Source organism: Mastigoproctus giganteus, chromosome 9, assembly GCF_048544385.1.
Source record: "Mastigoproctus giganteus isolate SK-2022 chromosome 9, ASM4854438v1, whole genome shotgun sequence".
Classification (NCBI taxonomy): domain Eukaryota; kingdom Metazoa; phylum Arthropoda; class Arachnida; order Uropygi; family Thelyphonidae; genus Mastigoproctus; species Mastigoproctus giganteus.
The window spans coordinates 63073924-63094324 of NC_143583.1; the positions used below are offsets into that span (position 1 = coordinate 63073924).

A 20401-nucleotide genomic window follows, 5' to 3' on the forward strand; every position below is an offset into this window, starting at 1 on the left:
TTACTGAGTATATTCCTACTTCACAGGATTGCATTCAGCATACCTATCACTTTCCTTCCATTGCTAATTCTCTTCTCAACCTCAGTTTAGATGATCGATCAGCCTGTATTATCAATCTCAAGTATTTAAAGTTATGTACTGTTTTAAGTTTATATCCTTCTATCTCCAGAACTTATTCTGCTTTCGACGTCAAGTATTCCATCTTATCATAATTTATCTTTAATCCCCATCCTCTCCACCAATTTCCTGCACATATCCTCTGTGTCATCCATGTCTTGTGCTACCACCACCTGATCACCAGCGAATAGTAAGTTGAATATGTATACGTTGTCCTCAACAGGTATACCTATTGTTGCATTTTCTGGACCATTCTCTTAGACATAAATGGATATAGATCTTAAAAAGAGTTGGTGACATATAGCAGCCTTGCACAAGGCCCTTAGAAGTATTAAACTCTTGGGATAGTCTTTACCCCATTTTGACTCTACATATGTTGTCCTTATACATGTATTTATGGTCTTAATGATATACTTGTGTTTCGTAAGTGTTCCGTAAATATATTGTGAGATGAAAAGTGGTCCATGACTAAAAACGTTTGGGAAACACTGCTCTGTACAATCAAATCATGCCCGCTTTAAAGCTTCCCATAGCAGTTTTTTAGGCACATTGTCATATGCCTTCTCTAGATCTATGAAGGTCATCCCAAAATCTTGACTTTTCTCATACTTTTTTTTCAAGAATTTCTCTTAGTGTGAATATATGGTCTACACATGATCTACCTACTGTAAAACGGCATTGTTCTTCTGATCTCTGGAATTCCTTTTCCAATTGACTTCTTATAATCCTTCTCATGGTTTTCATAATGTAATTTATTATGCAGATACCTCTATAATTTGAACAAATTCTTCTGTCTCCTTTTTTAAAAATTGTTACCAACCCCAGAGTCATTTCCTTTTGTATTTTCTCTCCTCGAAATATATCATTTATTAGTTTTGAGATTAATGTAATCACTTTTTTCCCTTCATATTTCTATTTTATCAGTTCTAAGTTAATCCCTATTGGTCCAGGTGCTTTTCCATTCTTCCCTGCCTTCAGCTCTCTCTCCACCACCTCCTCTGGTGTAACATTTAATCCTGTGTCCTTATGCAGATGTTTGTTCTGTATCATGTACTCTTCCTTATCTTCTCTTAGTAGTTTCTTATAATACAGTAGCCATTCCTCCATCTTTATTATCTCCAGATTTGTTTTGTGCATGTTTTGATTCCTCATACCCTTTAATACTGACCAGGCTGCTATTGATCTTTTAAACCCTAATTTACTATTTATATTTACCCACATTCTTTCCCATGCTTCAATCTTTGCATCCCTTACTACCTTGTTTGCTTCGTTCTTCTTCACTTTATATGCTATCTTATCTTCCTCACTCTTTGTATTTAACCATATTTGATATGCCTTCTTTTTCCCTTCTACTGTTTTGCTAACCTCCTCTGTCCACCTGTAGTTTTCCTTACATCTTTCCTTATCTTTGTAACTAGGTACCTCCTGTGCTACTTTTTTTATGTTTTGTGTCAGATATTCATAAATATTATCTGTGCTCCCTTCAAACAGTATTCTTGACCCAGAATACTTTAATTAATAATTCTCTGCATAATTTTGTTTCTTGATTAGCCTTAATAATTGAAAAGAGTTGGCCATAATAAACACTTGAATACTTTTTCCCAAGCAGATTTGCAAATATTTTATATTCCCCTGAGGTAATAAATAAATATTTGCATTTATAAAATTTATATTTTATAAATGAATTTTTCAATATATGAAGTATAAGTTATTACATCATTATATCATTAAATATGTGATAGTTTGACTCTGAGGTCTGTTGTGATTTTTTATTTTGAGGGCTGTTGTGCTTTTTGACTCTGTGCTTTAATTTCATTTACCGTTATTGAATTTAACTGGCTTTCAGTTTTGAAATAAAATCCTTGCTTTAGTATTTCTTCCCTTGCATATTGAGAATCTGTAAATAAATCAATTTAATTATGTGTATCTTTTTAAAACCTCCAAACCTTATTTGCTGAAGTCTTTTGCATTCAGAATGCTCTGCAATAACTTTAAATACCAGAACTCCACCTGTATAATAGGTGTGACTCAAGCGTTTAGGGCATAAGCCTCAAGCTATGAAGGAGTCTAGACTATGTATAAATATAGTGCAAATGCATCAGAAATACATAGCTATATCTGAATAAATCAGAATATTGGTAAAACGGCATCGTTTTAAGTTATATCTCATATTGTGAATACCTTCACAACGAGTTGCCATGATATTGCACTACTTCGAATAAGTAACGCTTCACCTAAGGAGAAGACTAATGTTACTTATTCTCAGATGGATACCACCACCCAGACGGCACCGTTTCAGAGCTATTTGGCCCTTCTTCGGTGGGTGGGTAGGTACCCGAGTGATGCAACGATGGCAAAACAGTTATGAAGTATAACTCCACAATATGAGAGATGCCTGATGGTGTATCATGTATTTAGACTCAAGCGTTTAGGGCATAAGCCTCAAGCTATGAAGGAGTCTAGACTATGTATAAATATAGTGCAAATGCATCAGAAATACATAGCTATATCTGAATAAATCAGAATATTGGTAAAACGGCATCGTTTTAAGTTATATCTCATATTGTGAATACCTTCACAACGAGTTGCCATGATATTGCACTACTTCGAATAAGTAACGCTTCACCTAAGGAGAAGACTAATGTTACTTATTCTCAGATGGATACCACCACCCAGACGGCACCGTTTCAGAGCTATTTGGCCCTTCTTCGGTGGGTGGGTAGGTACCCGAGTGATGCAACGATGGCAAAACAGTTATGAAGTATAACTCCACAATATGAGAGATGCCTGATGGTGTATCATGTATTTAGACTCAAGCGTTTAGGGCATAAGCCTCAAGCTATGAAGGAGTCTAGACTATGTATAAATATAGTGCAAATGCATCAGAAATACATAGCTATATCTGAATAAATCAGAATATTGGTAAAACGGCATCGTTTTAAGAAGAAGGGCCAAATAGCTCTGAAACGGTGCCGTCTGGGTGGTGGTATCCATCTGAGAATAAGTAACATTAGTCTTCTCCTTAGGTGAAGCGTTACTTATTCGAAGTAGTGCAATATCATGGCAACTCGTTGTGAAGGTATTCACAATATGAGATATAACTTAAATTACCAATATTCTGATTTATTCAGATATAGCTATGTATTTCTGATGCATTTGCACTATATTTATACATAGTCTAGACTCCTTCATAGCTTGAGGCTTATGCCCTAAACGCTTGAGTCTAAATACATGATACACCATCAGGCATCTCTCATATTGTGGAGTTATACTTCATAACTGTTTTGCCATCGTTGCATCACTCGGGTACCTACCCACCCACCGAAGAAGGGCCAAATAGCTCTGAAACGGTGCCGTCTGGGTGGTGGTATCCATCTGAGAATAAGTAACATTAGTCTTCTCCTTAGGTGAAGCGTTACTTATTCGAAGTAGTGCAATATCATGGCAACTCGTTGTGAAGGTATTCACAATATGAGATATAACTTAAAACGATGCCGTTTTACCAATATTCTGATTTATTCAGATATAGCTATGTATTTCTGATGCATTTGCACTATATTTATACATAGTCTAGACTCCTTCATAGCTTGAGGCTTATGCCCTAAATGCTTGAGTCTAAATACATGATACACCATCAGGCATCTCTCATATTGTGGAGTTATACTTCATAACTGTTTTGCCATCGTTGCATCACTCGGGTACCTACCCACCCACCGAAGAAGGGCCAAATAGCTCTGAAACGGTGCCGTCTGGGTGGTGGTATCCATCTGAGAATAAGTAACATTAGTCTTCTCCTTAGGTGAAGCGTTACTTATTCGAAGTAGTGCAATATCATGGCAACTCGTTGTGAAGGTATTCACAATATGAGATATAACTTAAAACGATGCCGTTTTACCAATATTCTGATTTATTCAGATATAGCTATGTATTTCTGATGCATTTGCACTATATTTATACATAGTCTAGACTCCTTCATAGCTTGAGGCTTATGCCCTAAACGCTTGAGTCTAAATACATGATACACCATCAGGCATCTCTCATATTGTGGAGTTATACTTCATAACTGTTTTGCCATCGTTGCATCACTCGGGTACCTACCCACCCACCGAAGAAGGGCCAAATAGCTCTGAAACGGTGCCGTCTGGGTGGTGGTATCCATCTGAGAATAAGTAACATTAGTCTTCTCCTTAGGTGAAGCGTTACTTATTCGAAGTAGTGCAATATCATGGCAACTCGTTGTGAAGGTATTCACAATATGAGATATAACTTAAAACGATGCCGTTTTACCAATATTCTGATTTATTCAGATATAGCTATGTATTTCTGATGCATTTGCACTATATTTATACATAGTCTAGACTCCTTCATAGCTTGAGGCTTATGCCCTAAATGCTTGAGTCTAAATACATGATACACCATCAGGCATCTCTCATATTGTGGAGTTATACTTCATAACTGTTTTGCCATCGTTGCATCACTCGGGTACCTACCCACCCACCGAAGAAGGGCCAAATAGCTCTGAAACGGTGCCGTCTGGGTGGTGGTATCCATCTGAGAATAAGTAACATTAGTCTTCTCCTTAGGTGAAGCGTTACTTATTCGAAGTAGTGCAATATCATGGCAACTCGTTGTGAAGGTATTCACAATATGAGATATAACTTAAAACGATGCCGTTTTACCAATATTCTGATTTATTCAGATATAGCTATGTATTTCTGATGCATTTGCACTATATTTATACATAGTCTAGACTCCTTCATAGCTTGAGGCTTATGCCCTAAACGCTTGAGTCTAAATACATGATACACCATCAGGCATCTCTCATATTGTGGAGTTATACTTCATAACTGTTTTGCCATCGTTGCATCACTCGGGTACCTACCCACCCACCGAAGAAGGGCCAAATAGCTCTGAAACGGTGCCGTCTGGGTGGTGGTATCCATCTGAGAATAAGTAACATTAGTCTTCTCCTTAGGTGAAGCGTTACTTATTCGAAGTAGTGCAATATCATGGCAACTCGTTGTGAAGGTATTCACAATATGAGATATAACTTAAAACGATGCCGTTTTACCAATATTCTGATTTATTCAGATATAGCTATGTATTTCTGATGCATTTGCACTATATTTATACATAGTCTAGACTCCTTCATAGCTTGAGGCTTATGCCCTAAACGCTTGAGTCTAAATACATGATACACCATCAGGCATCTCTCATATTGTGGAGTTATACTTCATAACTGTTTTGCCATCGTTGCATCACTCGGGTACCTACCCACCCACCGAAGAAGGGCCAAATAGCTCTGAAACGGTGCCGTCTGGGTGGTGGTATCCATCTGAGAATAAGTAACATTAGTCTTCTCCTTAGGTGAAGCGTTACTTATTCGAAGTAGTGCAATATCATGGCAACTCGTTGTGAAGGTATTCACAATATGAGATATAACTTAAAACGATGCCGTTTTACCAATATTCTGATTTATTCAGATATAGCTATGTATTTCTGATGCATTTGCACTATATTTATACATAATAGGTGTGATTAAAAGTTTGAGAACTCACTTTATATCTTGAAATTGTGTTGTTATTGTGAGGTGTCACAACATGTTTGGTGACTCATCTAGACATAGTAATGCATTGTTGTTCTTCTGCAGTCAGTCTGAATTAGCTTGCATTGAACTGAAGGTGCTTTATGCATTTTATTGCATTTTAAAATGGGTGATTTTACTGATCAACAAATATGAATCAGATTTTGTTAAGATGCTGTGTGTTATTTGAAGACTTTTCATTGGTTCACAAAGTTTAAAGAGGGATGCTTGTTCATCAAATGTGATCCTTGTTCTGGTGCTTTCAGTGTCAAAACAATGATTCAATTGCTTGTGTTTGTGATCTGATCAGGAGTGATCAACATTTAACTATCTGCAAATATATTAGTATTTCTTATGGGTCATATAAATCAATTTTAACATAAAATTTTAGAGTGCAATGCATTTCAGTAAAGTTTTTGCTTCTCATTTTAGCTGATGATCACAGAGATTGGTGAATTTTCATATTTCACGGTTTTTGCCAACATGCTGCTGCTCTTCTGCCAGTCCACACTTTGTTTCTTCCATCATTACTTGAGATTAATTGTGGGTGTACGGCTGTAACCCAGAAACAAAGGCTCAGTTCTCTTATTGGAAGACTCTGTCTTCTCCAAGATCAAGACCAAAAATCAAAACAACCTTGATCAAATCATGCTTGCTTGTATCTTTTGACTTGCAAGGCATTTAGCATTAGCATTAGTAGAGGCATTTGATGCAAGAAAGCAAGCTTATGCAGCATCAGCCAAAAAAAAAAAAAAAAAGAAAAAAAAAAAACCCACTTCCACTTCACCCCTCTGTTCGTTCAAAATACCTGTCCAGCTGAGCCTTAAACTTATTTAGGCTATCAACCTCCACCACAAGGGATGGCAGTCTGTTCCACCAACCAACCACCCGCTGGCTAAAGGCAAATTTCCGCACGTCTATCCTACATCTGTCTTTCCTCAATTTGAATTTATGCCCTCTCAGGTGATTTTTCTGAGCTAGAGGAAGAATCCCATCAGCATTGAGCATGCTTAAACCATTCAAGGCTTTATACACCTCTATCAGATCACCTCGCTGGTGCCTAGTCTCCAGACACTGTAATTTGCAAAACTTAAGCCTTTCTTCGTAAGAGCACCCCTTTGTTCCATTCACTAATCTTGTTGCCCTTCTCTGTACTCGTTCCAGCAGCTCTACATCCTTCTTGAAATGAGGCCTCCAGACCTGTATACAGTACTCTAGGTGTGGCCTGACCATTGCCTTATACAATGGAATAATCACCTCCTTATCCCTGCTGGAAAAATTCCTGTATATCATTGACAATACTCCATGAGCTACTCTTGCAGCCCGTCTCACTGCTCAGAGAACTTCATATCTGCCTGCACAATCACCCCCAAGTCCCTTTCATTCTCTACCACTGTCAGTGTAGTACCACAGAGTTGATACGTTGCTCTGGGATTGCTGTTTCCCATGTGTAGTACTTTACATTTGTCAATGTTAAACTTCATTTGCCACCTCTCAGCCCATCTGCTCAACCTTTCCAGATCCTGTTGCAGCAGCATAGTGTCAGTAGTGTCCTTGACAACCCTGCCAACCTTTGTATCATCTGCAAACTTGGACATTAAGCTTGATATACCATCATCAATATCATTTATAAATACAGAAAACAATAATGGACCCAACACTGAGCCCTGAGGGACTCCACTAATAACATTAGTCCACGATGAGCAGTGTCCATTGATTACCACTCTCTGTCTTCTCCCCCTCAACCACCCCTTTATCCATAGCAGCAATTTGCCTCCAATGTCACACTGCTCCAATTTGTGTAGCAGTCTTCCATGTGCAACAGTATCAAAAGCCTTTCTAAGATCCAAGTATATAATATCAAAGTTATTCCCTGCATCCAGTTCTTTTGTGACTGCATCATAGTATCCAATCAAGTTGGTCAGGCAAGACTTCCCCTTAACAAAACCATGCTGTGTCTGAGCTATAACTGAAGTCTTGTCTAAATGATCCTGCAGTGCTTCTTTAACCAGTGCCTCCATTAATTTTCCTGGAACAGAAGTTAAGCTCACAGGTCTATAATTACTTGTGTCAGCCTTTGATCCTCCTTTGTGAATTGGGGTCACAATTGGGGGCATCATCGTTTGTTATAAATTTGTCTCATATGGTCAAATAGTGAACCAAGAAATAACAAAATAGTTCTACTGCAGTGCAATTCTGTTCTGAGAAATGGCCTATAATGGCTGGAAAAGTGGACTCTAGGGAATTGGCACTTGCACAATGACAGTGCCATAATGCAAAATCCATAATTTGACATTTTGTGCTTTCCATTCAAGAATTTCTTGCAAAGTACCCCATCACTGTGGTCACCCATCTGCCATATTTACTGAATTTAGGTCCTTGTAAAATTTTTTGTGTTTCCCAAGCTTAAAACCCTCTTGAAAGATTTGAAATTATGATGTTATTCAGAACACTACACATTAACTATTATTATTTACAAGAAACCTATTAGGGATGCTTCCAGAAGTTGCAGAAGTGTTGGGATCAATGTATACAGTGTCAAGGAGACTACTTTGAAGAAGATATATCTGAATAACTGGTAAGCTTCATCAATTTCCAATCATTAGTTCAGTCAGTTCAGTCCGTGAACATTTTGATTACACGGCATACATGAACAAAATGAAAAAAATTTCTTTGTATAAATATTTGCTACTATAAATATACACATGTAAAAGATTGTACTTTACCTCTAATTCTGTTTTTTCACTGTATATAAATTATTTACCTTTTTTTTTTAAAATCAAGGTTCCTCTTGTGTGTTATTTGTTTTTTCACAGTGACTTCAACTTCCAGCTGACCAAAACTTTTTTTGAGAGACACACCTTGGTGCTATTCTGCCTATCATTTTGCACATTATATGTCCTGTTTCTGTGACAGTAGAATCACCAAGAATAGCTTCTTAACTGTGGGACCAACACTTTCTGCTGTCAAGTATCCCAATGTTTTGTTTGTCTGATGCATCAGTATAGGCTCTAGCATTGATCCAGCAGATGAGTTGATCATTGTTTCAATTCCTTTGAGGACATCAAAACAGTTCTTCAGTCTCATATTTGCACATCAGAATATTGAATATGCACTTAATCTCCCCATGCTCTTTACACATAAAATAATAGTGCATAATGGCCTTTAGCTGCTGTTACACCATAAAACCTCCCATAACAACAACAGAAAATGATGAGAGGCATCTCCTTTGGCTGCATCATCTGCTATTGATGGTTCCACAAACATGCACCAAGTAGCAACACTATAAAGCCATGATTCGTAAAACTGCCTTTGAGACATCTTTTTTAGAGATACTATTAGCGATAACCATAGGCATGCATAGCCTAAAACAATAAGGGAGCAATCACATTTGGGCCCCCCATAAAAAATAAAATATTTTATTTGTAAATAAATATATTTTTATAAATACAATTCTGTATATATATTAAAACTTTTATTTATTTAAAAATAAATTTATATAATAATTTATTTAAAAAACATATACATTAAAATACATTATAATAGTTCGTAACTAATAAATATTCAACCTTTTTAGGTTCACAATGTTTTTAGGTCTATTTATTTATTTATTATAATAATATTCTACATTCAAAAGGAACAAAGGCGACGAATTTGTCAATTACTTCTTCTACAGTGACTGCAGCAGTTAAATCCTGTTCAAAGTATGAAAGTAATAAGTAGTTCAACCATTCTTGCATCAAGACACTTCTTAATTTTGTTTTTATATGACTCATTTTGGAAAAAGTTCATTCAGGAGTGCAACTTGTAACACCTAAAACCTGAAAGTCATGTGTCACTTTTGTGAAATTTGGATATAATTTATATCGATCGGCATCATTAAGTCACTTGCTTCAGGTTACAAGATTTTTGCAGTTCAGATGATTAGTGGCCTTTAACAATGATATTTCTGACTGTAAATCCATCAAAGATAATTAAAAACAGTTGCAGAGTATTTCCATATATTCAGATGTAAGATTTAATTCAAGGAGATTCCCCATAGCTTTGATTACTAGGATTATTTCTTGATTAAATCTGCTCTCTACAGCATTCATTAGGGTATCAAGAAGTGGGTAATAAAAATTTATTCATAAATCTTCTAAATTTTTAAAGTGATGTTGAGTATTTCCATTTCTGAGGGACACCTTCAAAATCAAGATTTCAGGGGGGTCATAGCGCCCCTGTGTGCACGCCTATGGTGATATCTTTTTTAGAGATACCATTAGCAATATCTTTTTTAGAGATACCATTATCAATATCTTTTTAGAGATACTATTAGAGATATCTTTTCTTTTGGTTATATTTTCATAATTCAGTTTTTTTTTATGTTTTTATGCAATAAATTGTAATTATTCAACTTATTCTGTGATTTTTTTAACCCACTTCTCGTTTATATTATATTTAGTATAGATCATTTCTAGTTTATATTTAAAAAATGAAATTTTTTTCTAGTTTCTGGCTTTGTGGTATGTATGTAAATACTATAAACAAAGTATTTCTCTGAGACAGAGACATCATCAGAATACTTATAATAGAAAAAAAAAAGTTCACTTAAAAATATAGTTATTGATATTAGAGATGCAGCAATATTAAAATACAAATGAAATATAACTTTTATTTTAGATTATAGGCACTGTCAAGCCAATGATCATAAATGTGGAAGCGGTCTTTGTATAGCAGCTAGCAAAAAATGTGATGGCTATTATGACTGCAGAGATGAAAGTGATGAGCAGGACTGTGCACAAAGTAAGTAAAGTCTCTCTATACATTTTTATATATATTTATTTATTTTATTTTTTGAAGAATTGGACTATAAATATGCTAAAGCTTGTTAAATATACAGTTATTAAGGGTAATTTATTAAGGAAATACTGCTAGTTCTTGGTCGCACTCTCTCTAATATCCTACTTCCCATGAGTGTGTCCCTGAAGTGGTGGTCATCACATGATATTCTGAAGAAAGACCATTTCCTTGGTCAATAAAATATATCCTTATCAGACAGTAACTCTTTTCTCCCAGTATTCTTTATCAGTCATTTTTCCAACTTTGGTTGGAATTTTTGTGGTGATCTTAAGATAATTGGATTTATTACTGGTTTAGAGGTTTCAAAAAATACTTGTTTTCTATGTTTGTGGGACAGTCAAATAACAGAAAAATATTATGTGCACCAGTGGGAAAAGAGAGAGGAATTACCAGGGAGAAGTGATATAAAATATGTTCCACTTGTTGAACAAATAAAGGTTTCTTCTTCCATCTGTGCATATAAAGGAACACCTAAAAGTTGATGTATTTAAAACAAAGCTACAGGTACGGAGCTAGCAGTTTGGTGATCATTTAAAGCAGTTATGCATGGAATTCTTAGAATAAAAAAAAAAAAGAATATGATCATGAACCTGTTGTGTGAACTTTATTGCAATGTTATGATGATATGCACTGCCAAATGTCTTTGGAAATTCATTTTCTTCATTCCTATCTCAGTTTCCCTCCCCCCCCCCCACAAAATTTGGGAGATATAAGTGATGAACAAGGAGAACACCTTCAATAGGACATATACATGATGAAAAAAATGGTATCAAGATTTCTGAGATGTTACTACGATGAGACATTACTGCTGGCTTCTTAAAAGGGCAAAGCAAATGGCCTATAAGGAAAACTCTCAGTGATAAATATTTCTGAGGAAATGAAATGTATCTAGTACATTATATATTTGATTAAAATTTATAGAAATAGAGAGGAATTTACCTCAATGCTTTTTTAAAGAATACTTCACCACAACACTCTCCTGAATTCAAGGAAGGAAGTTGTTCAAAATCGGAGTATTCTACAAAAAAGCATTCAGGCAAATTCCTCTCTATTTCTGTATATTAATATAAATATAGAACTCATTGAGCATCATAGCTCTGTTTTTTTATGTATATTTGATTAAAGTATTTCAAAATGAATAAGACTCATTTTTAATGATGAGTGAAATTGATTGTTCATTAAGTTACCAAAATTTCAGCATATCCTTCAATGGAAATGTGGTAGAGTCATAATTTTGGTATTTTTGGAATCATCTCAATGTCTTTAGAATCTACAACTGTTGCTCATGCTACCTAATCGGTATGTTGTTCTATTAATATTATTATTATTAAAAACCATTTCTCCTTTAAGGGATTTTTCCCACCCCATGATGGGTCCGGTTACTATTATTATTGTTACTATGGTTGAGAAACTCTTTTACTGTCCTACAATTGTTCAGAATCGCGGCTTTCCCGAGTTTCATTACCAGGGCTATTGAGTAGACTGGGGTTCAAGCCCCTGACTGCTGAATACGGTCGATTTGCCAACCCGCACTGGACCAGCGTGGCAGATTATGGTCAATTTCCCTCAGCATGAATTGTTGAGGAGGCTTCCATCCTGCAGTGGGTTGATAATGGCTGCACTTTACCTTTTTTTACTTCTTGATCTTTTCCTTGTTTGTTTTCTGTTGGTTGCTGGTGTTGGGCACCACCATATCGATGAGGTAGGTAGCCGTTTCCTTCTTGTCGATGAGGGTTATGTCTGGTTTGTTGTGCAGGATCATCTTGTCTGTCATTATGGCATGGTCCCAGTATAGTCTGTGAGTAGGGGTCTCTAGTATGGCCTGAGGCTCATACTCGTAATACAGTAAACTTTCTTTGATCAGCCGGTGCCTTCGTAGCCAGGTGGGAAGGAGCAGCAGTGCGTAGCACACGCTTCTTGATTAGACCGGGGTTCGAGCCCGTCACCACCAAATACGGAGGATGCGGAAAGGTCAGGGAATGACCACCGCATATCCCGGAGCAATATGGCCTTAGTTGCTAATGCTCCTAAAAAACCAAATAACTAACTAACTAACTAACTTTGATCAGCTGGTATTTTTGCGCTAGCATCTGATGTATTATCCTAGCCACCTGGTCGTGTCTGTAAGGTAATCTGCCTGGGTGACCACCCTGCATCCTGCTGTAATGTGCTGGATTGTTTCTGGAGCCAGTGGTATCGTAAACATGTGTCATCTACTATTCCGGGGTCCCTAGCAATGTATTTCTTGTAGTTCCTAGTGTTGATTACCTGGTCTCGGATGGCGAGCATGATTCCTTTGGTCTTGGGAAAGAACCTTCCGTTTGTAAGACAAGTGTTGCAAGCCATCTTATCTACGTAGTCTTTATGGAGGTCAGTCTGACATGGAGTGTCTTCTTCACCCATCTTTCTGTCTTTGTTTCTTCTATCTGTGTCACTGTGGTCTCCTTGTTGGGGTTGATGTAGTGTGCTGCTTGTCTATCTATCTTTCTTACAGCTTAGTAGATTGGTGCTGTGTTTTCCTGGAAGTAATCGTTCTTAATCACCTTCTCTTGTTCAATGGGGTCAGTCAATCCCTCCTTCCTTTACAGGCTATGGTCAGTCTCTCGATGGCCAACTTTGGGTGGTGTTGGCGGCTCTTCATCATTATTATCCTGGTTGACCTCATAATTTCCTCCAGATCAATGTTGGTCCAATCTATGATCACAAAGGAATAAGTTTGTACTGAGCCTGCATTAAGTGTTTATGGCTATGACTGTGTTCCCACCATTTAGCATTGATTTCAGCAGCCTTTTCAGTCTCTGATGGTATTTCTCAGCCAGGTGGGTCTTGCTTTCCTTGGGTTCTAACTGGTGAGCCTACATCATCTTTGGATATTTGTATGTCGCTCCCTCTGTCATGTCTTTAATCTTTTCACCAGTTTTCACCTGATAGTTTTGTCTGACTAGATGTCCTTGATATAATCCATGGGTCTTGCATTGTCTAGACCAAATTGCATCCTGACGTCAGTGCTGAACTCTTCGGTGATCCAGAGTAGGTGTTGATTCTCAGTTGCGGAATAGACTTTGATGTCATCCATGTACATTGGGTGAGAGAGAGAATTTTTAGTATTTAGTATTAGTAATGGCTGCATGGTGCAAGGAAGCCTATGGCTTATGCTGCACCAGCCAAAAAAAAAAAACTAAAATAAAAAACTAAATAAAATAAAATAACAAAAAAAAAAAAAAAAAAAAACTGATGATTTTTTAAGGAGTCCTTATGTGCTGTGATGTAATGACTAGATCGTAGATATAGCCAAAAAAATAAATAAATAAAATAAAATATTTAGAATAAAAACAAATCAATAATAAAAAAAAAATAAGAAGAAAAAAATTAAAAAAAAAAATAATAATAATTAATAAGAGAAAGGGAAATGGACAATCTATGCATTTCCCTCCTCGCTTAGGTAATTATCCAGCTGAACTTTGAATTTCCCTAAACTGTTAGCCTCTACCACCCATGTAGGTAACTTATTCCAGTAATTTATAACTTGCTGGCTAAAATAAAACTTCCTGCAATCCAGTCTAAACAGCTCCCCCCCCCCCACCGTAACTTGAAATTATGGCCCCTTGTTTTAGAATCATTTATAACTGTGAAAATTTCGTCCTTATTTATTTTGCTTATGCCACTCACACCCTTAAACACCTCAATTAAGTCTCCTCTAAAGTGCCTAGTTTCCAAGCTCTGCAACCTACACATTTGAAGTCTTTCTTCATATGAATGCCATTTTGCGATCTCACCAGGCAAGTTTAGCATTAGCATTAGCAAGAGCACATGATGCAAGAAAGCAAGCTTGTATGGCATCAGCCAAAAAAAAAACAAAAAAAACACACACCCCCCATCTCATTTCACCCACTCACTTGCTCCAAATGTTTCTCCAGTTTTGTCTTAAATCTGTTTAAGCTATCAATTTCTACAACGACAGATAAGCCAGGTGAGCAGGAGCAGCATTGTGTAGCACACGCTTCTTGATTAGACTGGGGTTCGAGCCCGTAACCACCAAATAGGGAGGATGCAGAAAGGTCAGGGAATGACCACCATATATTCCAGGAGCAATATGGCCTTAGTTGCTAATGCTCCTAAAAACCAAATAACAAACAAAACAAATGACAGATGGAAGTTTGTTCCAGCAATCAACCACCCGCTGGCTAAAGGCAAACTTCCGCACATCAATTCTACAACTGTCTTTCCTCAATTTGAATTTATGCCCTCTCAGGCGATTATTCTTAGCAAGAGGAAGAATCCCATCAGCATTCAGCATGGCATACTCACACCATTCAAGGCTTTATACACCTCAATAAGATCACCCTGCAGGTGCCTAGACTCTAGACACTGTAATTTGCAAAACTTAAGCCTTTCTTCATAAGAGCAACCCTTTGTTCCATTCACTAATCTTGTTGCCCTTCTCTGTACTCGTTCTAACAGCTCTACATCCTTCTTAAAATGAGGCCTCCAGACCTGTATACAGTACTCAAGGTGTGGCCTGACCATTGCCTTATACAAGGGATTAATAACCAAACTTATTCCTGCTAGAAAAATTCCTGTATATCATTGACAAGACACTATGAGCTACTCTTGCAGACCATCTGCACTACTCAGAAAACTTCATATCCACCTGCACAATTACCCCCAGGTCCTTTTCACTCTCTACCACTGTCAGTGTAGCACCACACAGTTGATACGTTACTCTGGGGTTACTGCTTCCCATATGCAGTACTTTACATTTGTCAATGATAAACTTCAGTTGCCACCTCTCAGCACATCTGCTCAACTTTTCTAGATCCTGTTCCGGCAGTGTACTGTCATTTGTGTTATTAACAACCCTGCAAACCTTTGTATCATCTGCAAAATTGGATATTAAGCCTGATATACCATCATCAATATAGCTGATGCTATCGAGGCAGTGTTAGGTGGGTTGGAAAACTGCTAGCTTGGGGGGGATACAAGGACTAATAGATTAACAGTAGCCACTGGCAGAGGTGAAAGTGATTCTTGCACTGCTTCTATTGGAATGAGCAGAAGCCTGGAAAACAAGATTCAGGATATTTCAGAGACCGCTGGGAGCCATTGCGGTACAAGTAAACACATGGGTTGTGTTAGGGTAGCTAAGAATAGGAACAGGTGCATGTATACTTGCGTGTACACCAATGCTAGGAGTTTGGTAAATAAATTTGAGGTATTGCTCAAAACATCAAAGGCAGATATTATTGGGATATCAGAGACATGGTGTCACACAGATATAAGGAATGCATAACTGGAATTTGGGGAGTACAATGTGTACAGAAAGGATAGACAGGATAGGAAGGGAGGCGGGGTTATGCTATTAGTTAAGAAACACATAAAATCCAAGGAAGTGAAGCCAGTCGACATCGCTGGACAGTGCAGTATCAAGTCAGTTTTGTGTGACATAAGCATTGGGAGATCAAAATTGAGAGTAGGAGTGTGCTATAGGCCTAATGACTCTGATGAGTATAATAAGAACCTATACAGGGAAATAGAGTGGGCTAGTAAATCAGAGTCTTATAATGGGGGATTTTAATTTCCCAGATATTGACTGGAATTTGTGGGATGGTCACTCACACACTAGCAAGGCTTTTGTGGATTTATTGGATGATTATTTTCTGCAGCAGCATGTTCAGGAGGCAACTAGAGGGAGAAGTACTCTTGATCTGATTATCACTATTGATTCTTCATGCATTAAGAATCTGCAGATAAAGGAACCACTAGGTGGCAGTGATCACAGTATGCTGAAGTGAGATTTACTTAAAGAGGTAGCTACCATCAAAGAGGTAACTACCATAAAGAGAAGGGTTTTTGCTTTCGTAAAGGCGACTACGATGATCTGAGACAGTATTTAAATTCTATACTGTGGGACCAACTGATGATGTTACCAACAGCAAATTCAAAATGGGAAGCATTCAAAGAACTTATCTTGGAAGCTACTAGGCTTTACATACCAACTAAGAAATATTATTCAAGGTTTAGGTCTAAATGGATGTCAGATGAACTAACGAGACATATGGCAGAGAAGAAAAATGCATGGGATACATATAAATTAACATGTGACACAGAAGCCTATGATAGATATAAGCTGGTCTGTAACCAAGTTAAAAAGGAGGTTAGGCAGGTGAAGGCAGATTACAAGAAATCTTTGGCAAAGGATGCAAAGAAAAACAGCAAAGGGTTCTTTACTTATGTAAACTAGAAGGAAGGGGATGAAACAGATTGGTCCACTTGATATCGATGGTTCAACTCTTGATGATCCTGCTCAGGTAGCTAACAAACTAAATGAATATTTTGCATCGACATTCACACATGAGGAGTTATTCAGTGAGGGAAATGCCAGAGGTGTATTCAACTCTGGCAGTAAGCTAGATAATTTTGTAATAACTGAGAGTAAAGTGGAGGAGAAATTGTTGAAGATAAACACAAGAAAGGCAACTGGGGTGGATGGGATCTATCCAATTATATTAAAGGAAGCAGCAAAGGAAGTAAGCAGACCCTTAGCCATAATTATGAGAGCTTCCTTGGACTCAGGGGAGGTACCCATAGACTGGAGATGTGCAAATGTGACCCCAATTCGCAAAGGAGGATCAAAGGCTGACACAAGTAATTATAGACCTGTGAGTTTAACTTCTGTTTCAGGAAAATTAATGGAGGTGCTGATTAAAGAAGCACTGCAGGATCATCTGGACAAGACTTCATTTATAGCTCGGACACAGCATGGTTTTGTTAAGGGACAGTTTTGCCTGACCAATTTGATTGGATACTAGGATGCAGTCACAAAAGAACTGGATGCAGGGAATAACTTTGATATTATATATTTGGATCTTAGAAAGGCTTTTGATACTCTTGCACATGGAAGACTGCTGCACAATTTGGAGCAGTGTGGCATTGGTGGCAAATTGTTGCTATGGATAAAGGGATGGTTGAGGGGGAGAAGACAGAGAGTGGTAATCAATGGACACTGCTCATCGTGGACTAATGTTATTAGTGGAGTCCCTCAGGGTTCAGTTTTGGGTCCATTATTGTTTTCTGTATTTATAAATGATATTGATGATGGTATATCAAGCTTAATGTCCAAGTTTGCAGATGATACAAAGGTTGGCAGATTTGTTAAGGACACTACCGACGCTATGCTGCTGCAACAGGATCTGGAAAGGTTGAGCAGATGGGCTGAGAGGTGGCAAATGAAGTTTAACATTGACAAATGTAAAGTACTACATATGGGAAACAGCAATCCCAGAGCAACGTATCAACTCTGTGGTACTACACTGACAGTGGTAGAGAAGGAAAAGAACCTGGGAGTAATTGTGCAGGCAGATATGAAGTTTTCTGAGCAGTGCAGACAGGCTGCAAGAGTAGGTCATGGTGTCTTGTCAGTGATATATAGGAATTTTTCTAGCAGCATTTCTCACTTTGTCAGTATTATTGCCTTGATGCACAACAGTGGAACTGCATTGGACAGACAAATAAGTTTATGAACATTCCTTACCAGTAGTAGTGAGTATATTTAACATATTGAGCCACAAAACAGATGGCAGATATTGTTCCATCTGCTTTGTGAATAATCCATGACCATCACAGGCCTGTTTACTTAATATTACTGTAATGAATTTGACCTTCATTTGCCTTCATTGTAAATGCTATTGACAAACAAAAATGCATATTTGTGGCAGTTACCCTTGAAAGTGTCCCATGTAGGGAGGGTGAAAATACCAAAAGGACAGCTATTAAAGTCTGCATTCTGTTAGAGAGTATTTTGGAGAAGTCATCTAGTACATCATTTCTAGTGCTTTCTGGCTGGGATCTAAGCCTCAGTGTGTACAGCAGGGTGTTCCTTTCAGAGAGGTGTCCACTAAGGGAAGTTTCACTCTACTAATTTCTGTATTCTACTGCTCCAGTTTTCTACCGCTCCAGTGAAATTTGGAAAAAATTAACAAATCATTCCAAATATAAAATTTCATGGAATCAACTGAGAATTGAATTATTATATGCAGATGGATGGAGAAAGAAATAATAATTACCACATTTGTTTTGGTACAATTTTAAAGAAATTCGGAAGGGCTTGGAAAGTGTGTCTAAGAGAACTAAATATAAAATGTCATCAAAATCCATTCACTGATAATCAAATTATGACATGCAGATAGGCAAACAGTAGACAAATATAGAGAAATAATAATTGTTGGCTTTCAGATTTTAATAATACTATAAATATAAGTATATCAGTGGTGGAACAGTTTAGAGGAGTGCATTTCAATGAATATTAAGCACAAACAACTCAACTTATTTACATCCGTAAACATTTGTGATGACTATTCTGTCCCTTAGTTTGTTTTCGTCAGCAAGATTTAAGCTTCATGGATAATGCAATGGTTTTAATTCTCACAGCAGAACAAGAGTATTTCATCACTTTCATCAAATAGCTTTAGTTACATAACAACTTTAAAAACTCTAATTTCATATACTTTATGACTGCTCACATCAGATAGCTTCTTTGCAACTATTTTGTCTGTGCAGTGTCATCATCATCATCATCATCAGCCATTTTCAATCCACTGCAGGATGAAGGCCTCTCCAGGAACTTTCCAGTTCCTTCTGTTTTTTGCAATGGCCATCCATTTACTACCCACAAACTCATGAATTTCATCTATCTATCTCTGCGGTTGTCTTCCAGGTTTTCTTCTAGCTCCTCTTGGGTACCATTCTGTTATTTTCTTAGTCCATCTGTCATCATGTCTTTGAGCTATGTGTCCTGCCCAAGACCATTTTAGTTCTTTAGTTTTGATAAGAATGTCTTTTACTTGAGTTTTCTGCCTAATCCATGTGTTTCTCTTCTAATCTAACTGTCTGATTCCCAATATGATTCGTTCCATTCTTCGCTGTTTAGTTCTCACCTTCTCTTCCATTCTTTTGGTAAGTGCCCAAGTTTCACTTCCATAAGTCATGGATGGGAGTATACATTGGTTCATTATTTTACGTTTCAGACAAACTGGGATATTGCTCTTCAATATGTGACTATATTTCCTGGATGCTTTGCATCCAAAATTTATTCTTCTCTTGACTTCCAGCCATTTATCATTATTATTACAGCTAATAACTTGTCCCAGATAAGTATATGACTTCACCTTTTCAATTACTGCTCCTTCAATCATTATGTCCCTTTTTGTGGCATAATTGTTCATCATTACTTTTGTTTTAGCCATATTCATCTTTAGTCCAAAATCCCTACTAACTGTGCATAACTGATTAAGATTTTCCTCTTAATTCTTTGGGTTCGTGGCTTATGACTACAATGTCATCTGCAAATCGTGAATGGTTTAGTTACTCTCCATTCATATTGACTCCTTTCTGCGACCAGTCTAATCTTCTGAAAGCTTCCTTAAGGGCAGCAGTAAACATCTTCGGAGATATTGTGTCTCCTTGTCGAACTCCTTTCTCGATGTTAAATTTGCTACTGTCTTTGTCTAGTCTAATAAAGGAGGTAGCATTCTCATATATTTTCTTCAATATCATAATATTGATATTGAAGAAAATGTATGTCTAGGGTATGTCTGCCAGGGGCAAAGGTTGATGACGTTGTAGAGCGGATATCATCTTTTAAGGGTACAAAAGGTGATATAGTGGTACACGTTGGCACTAATGATATTAAGAGTAGGAGACCGGCGGAATTACTTAACAAGTACAGGTCACTGATGAAAAAAAGCCGTGAATTAGGGTTGAATTTGAAAGTGTCTGCAATTCTGCCCAGACACGATAGGAGGGAGTATATGATGAGAGCCCTGTCGATCAATTCGGCCCTGGAAAGATTGTGCAGGGCTC

General features: G+C 37.3%; 1 protein-coding gene across 1 annotated transcript in view; it reads left to right on the forward strand.

The window, feature by feature from the left end:
- Positions 1-20401, forward strand: part of mgl (low-density lipoprotein receptor-related protein megalin) — a 1043262-nt gene that overhangs the window by 99929 nt on the left and 922932 nt on the right. Inside the window, exon 4 of the mRNA XM_090381453.1 lies at positions 10364-10486. Within this exon, the coding sequence (XP_090237579.1) occupies positions 10364-10486 (123 nt within the window). The remainder of the gene's footprint in view (positions 1-10363; positions 10487-20401) is intronic.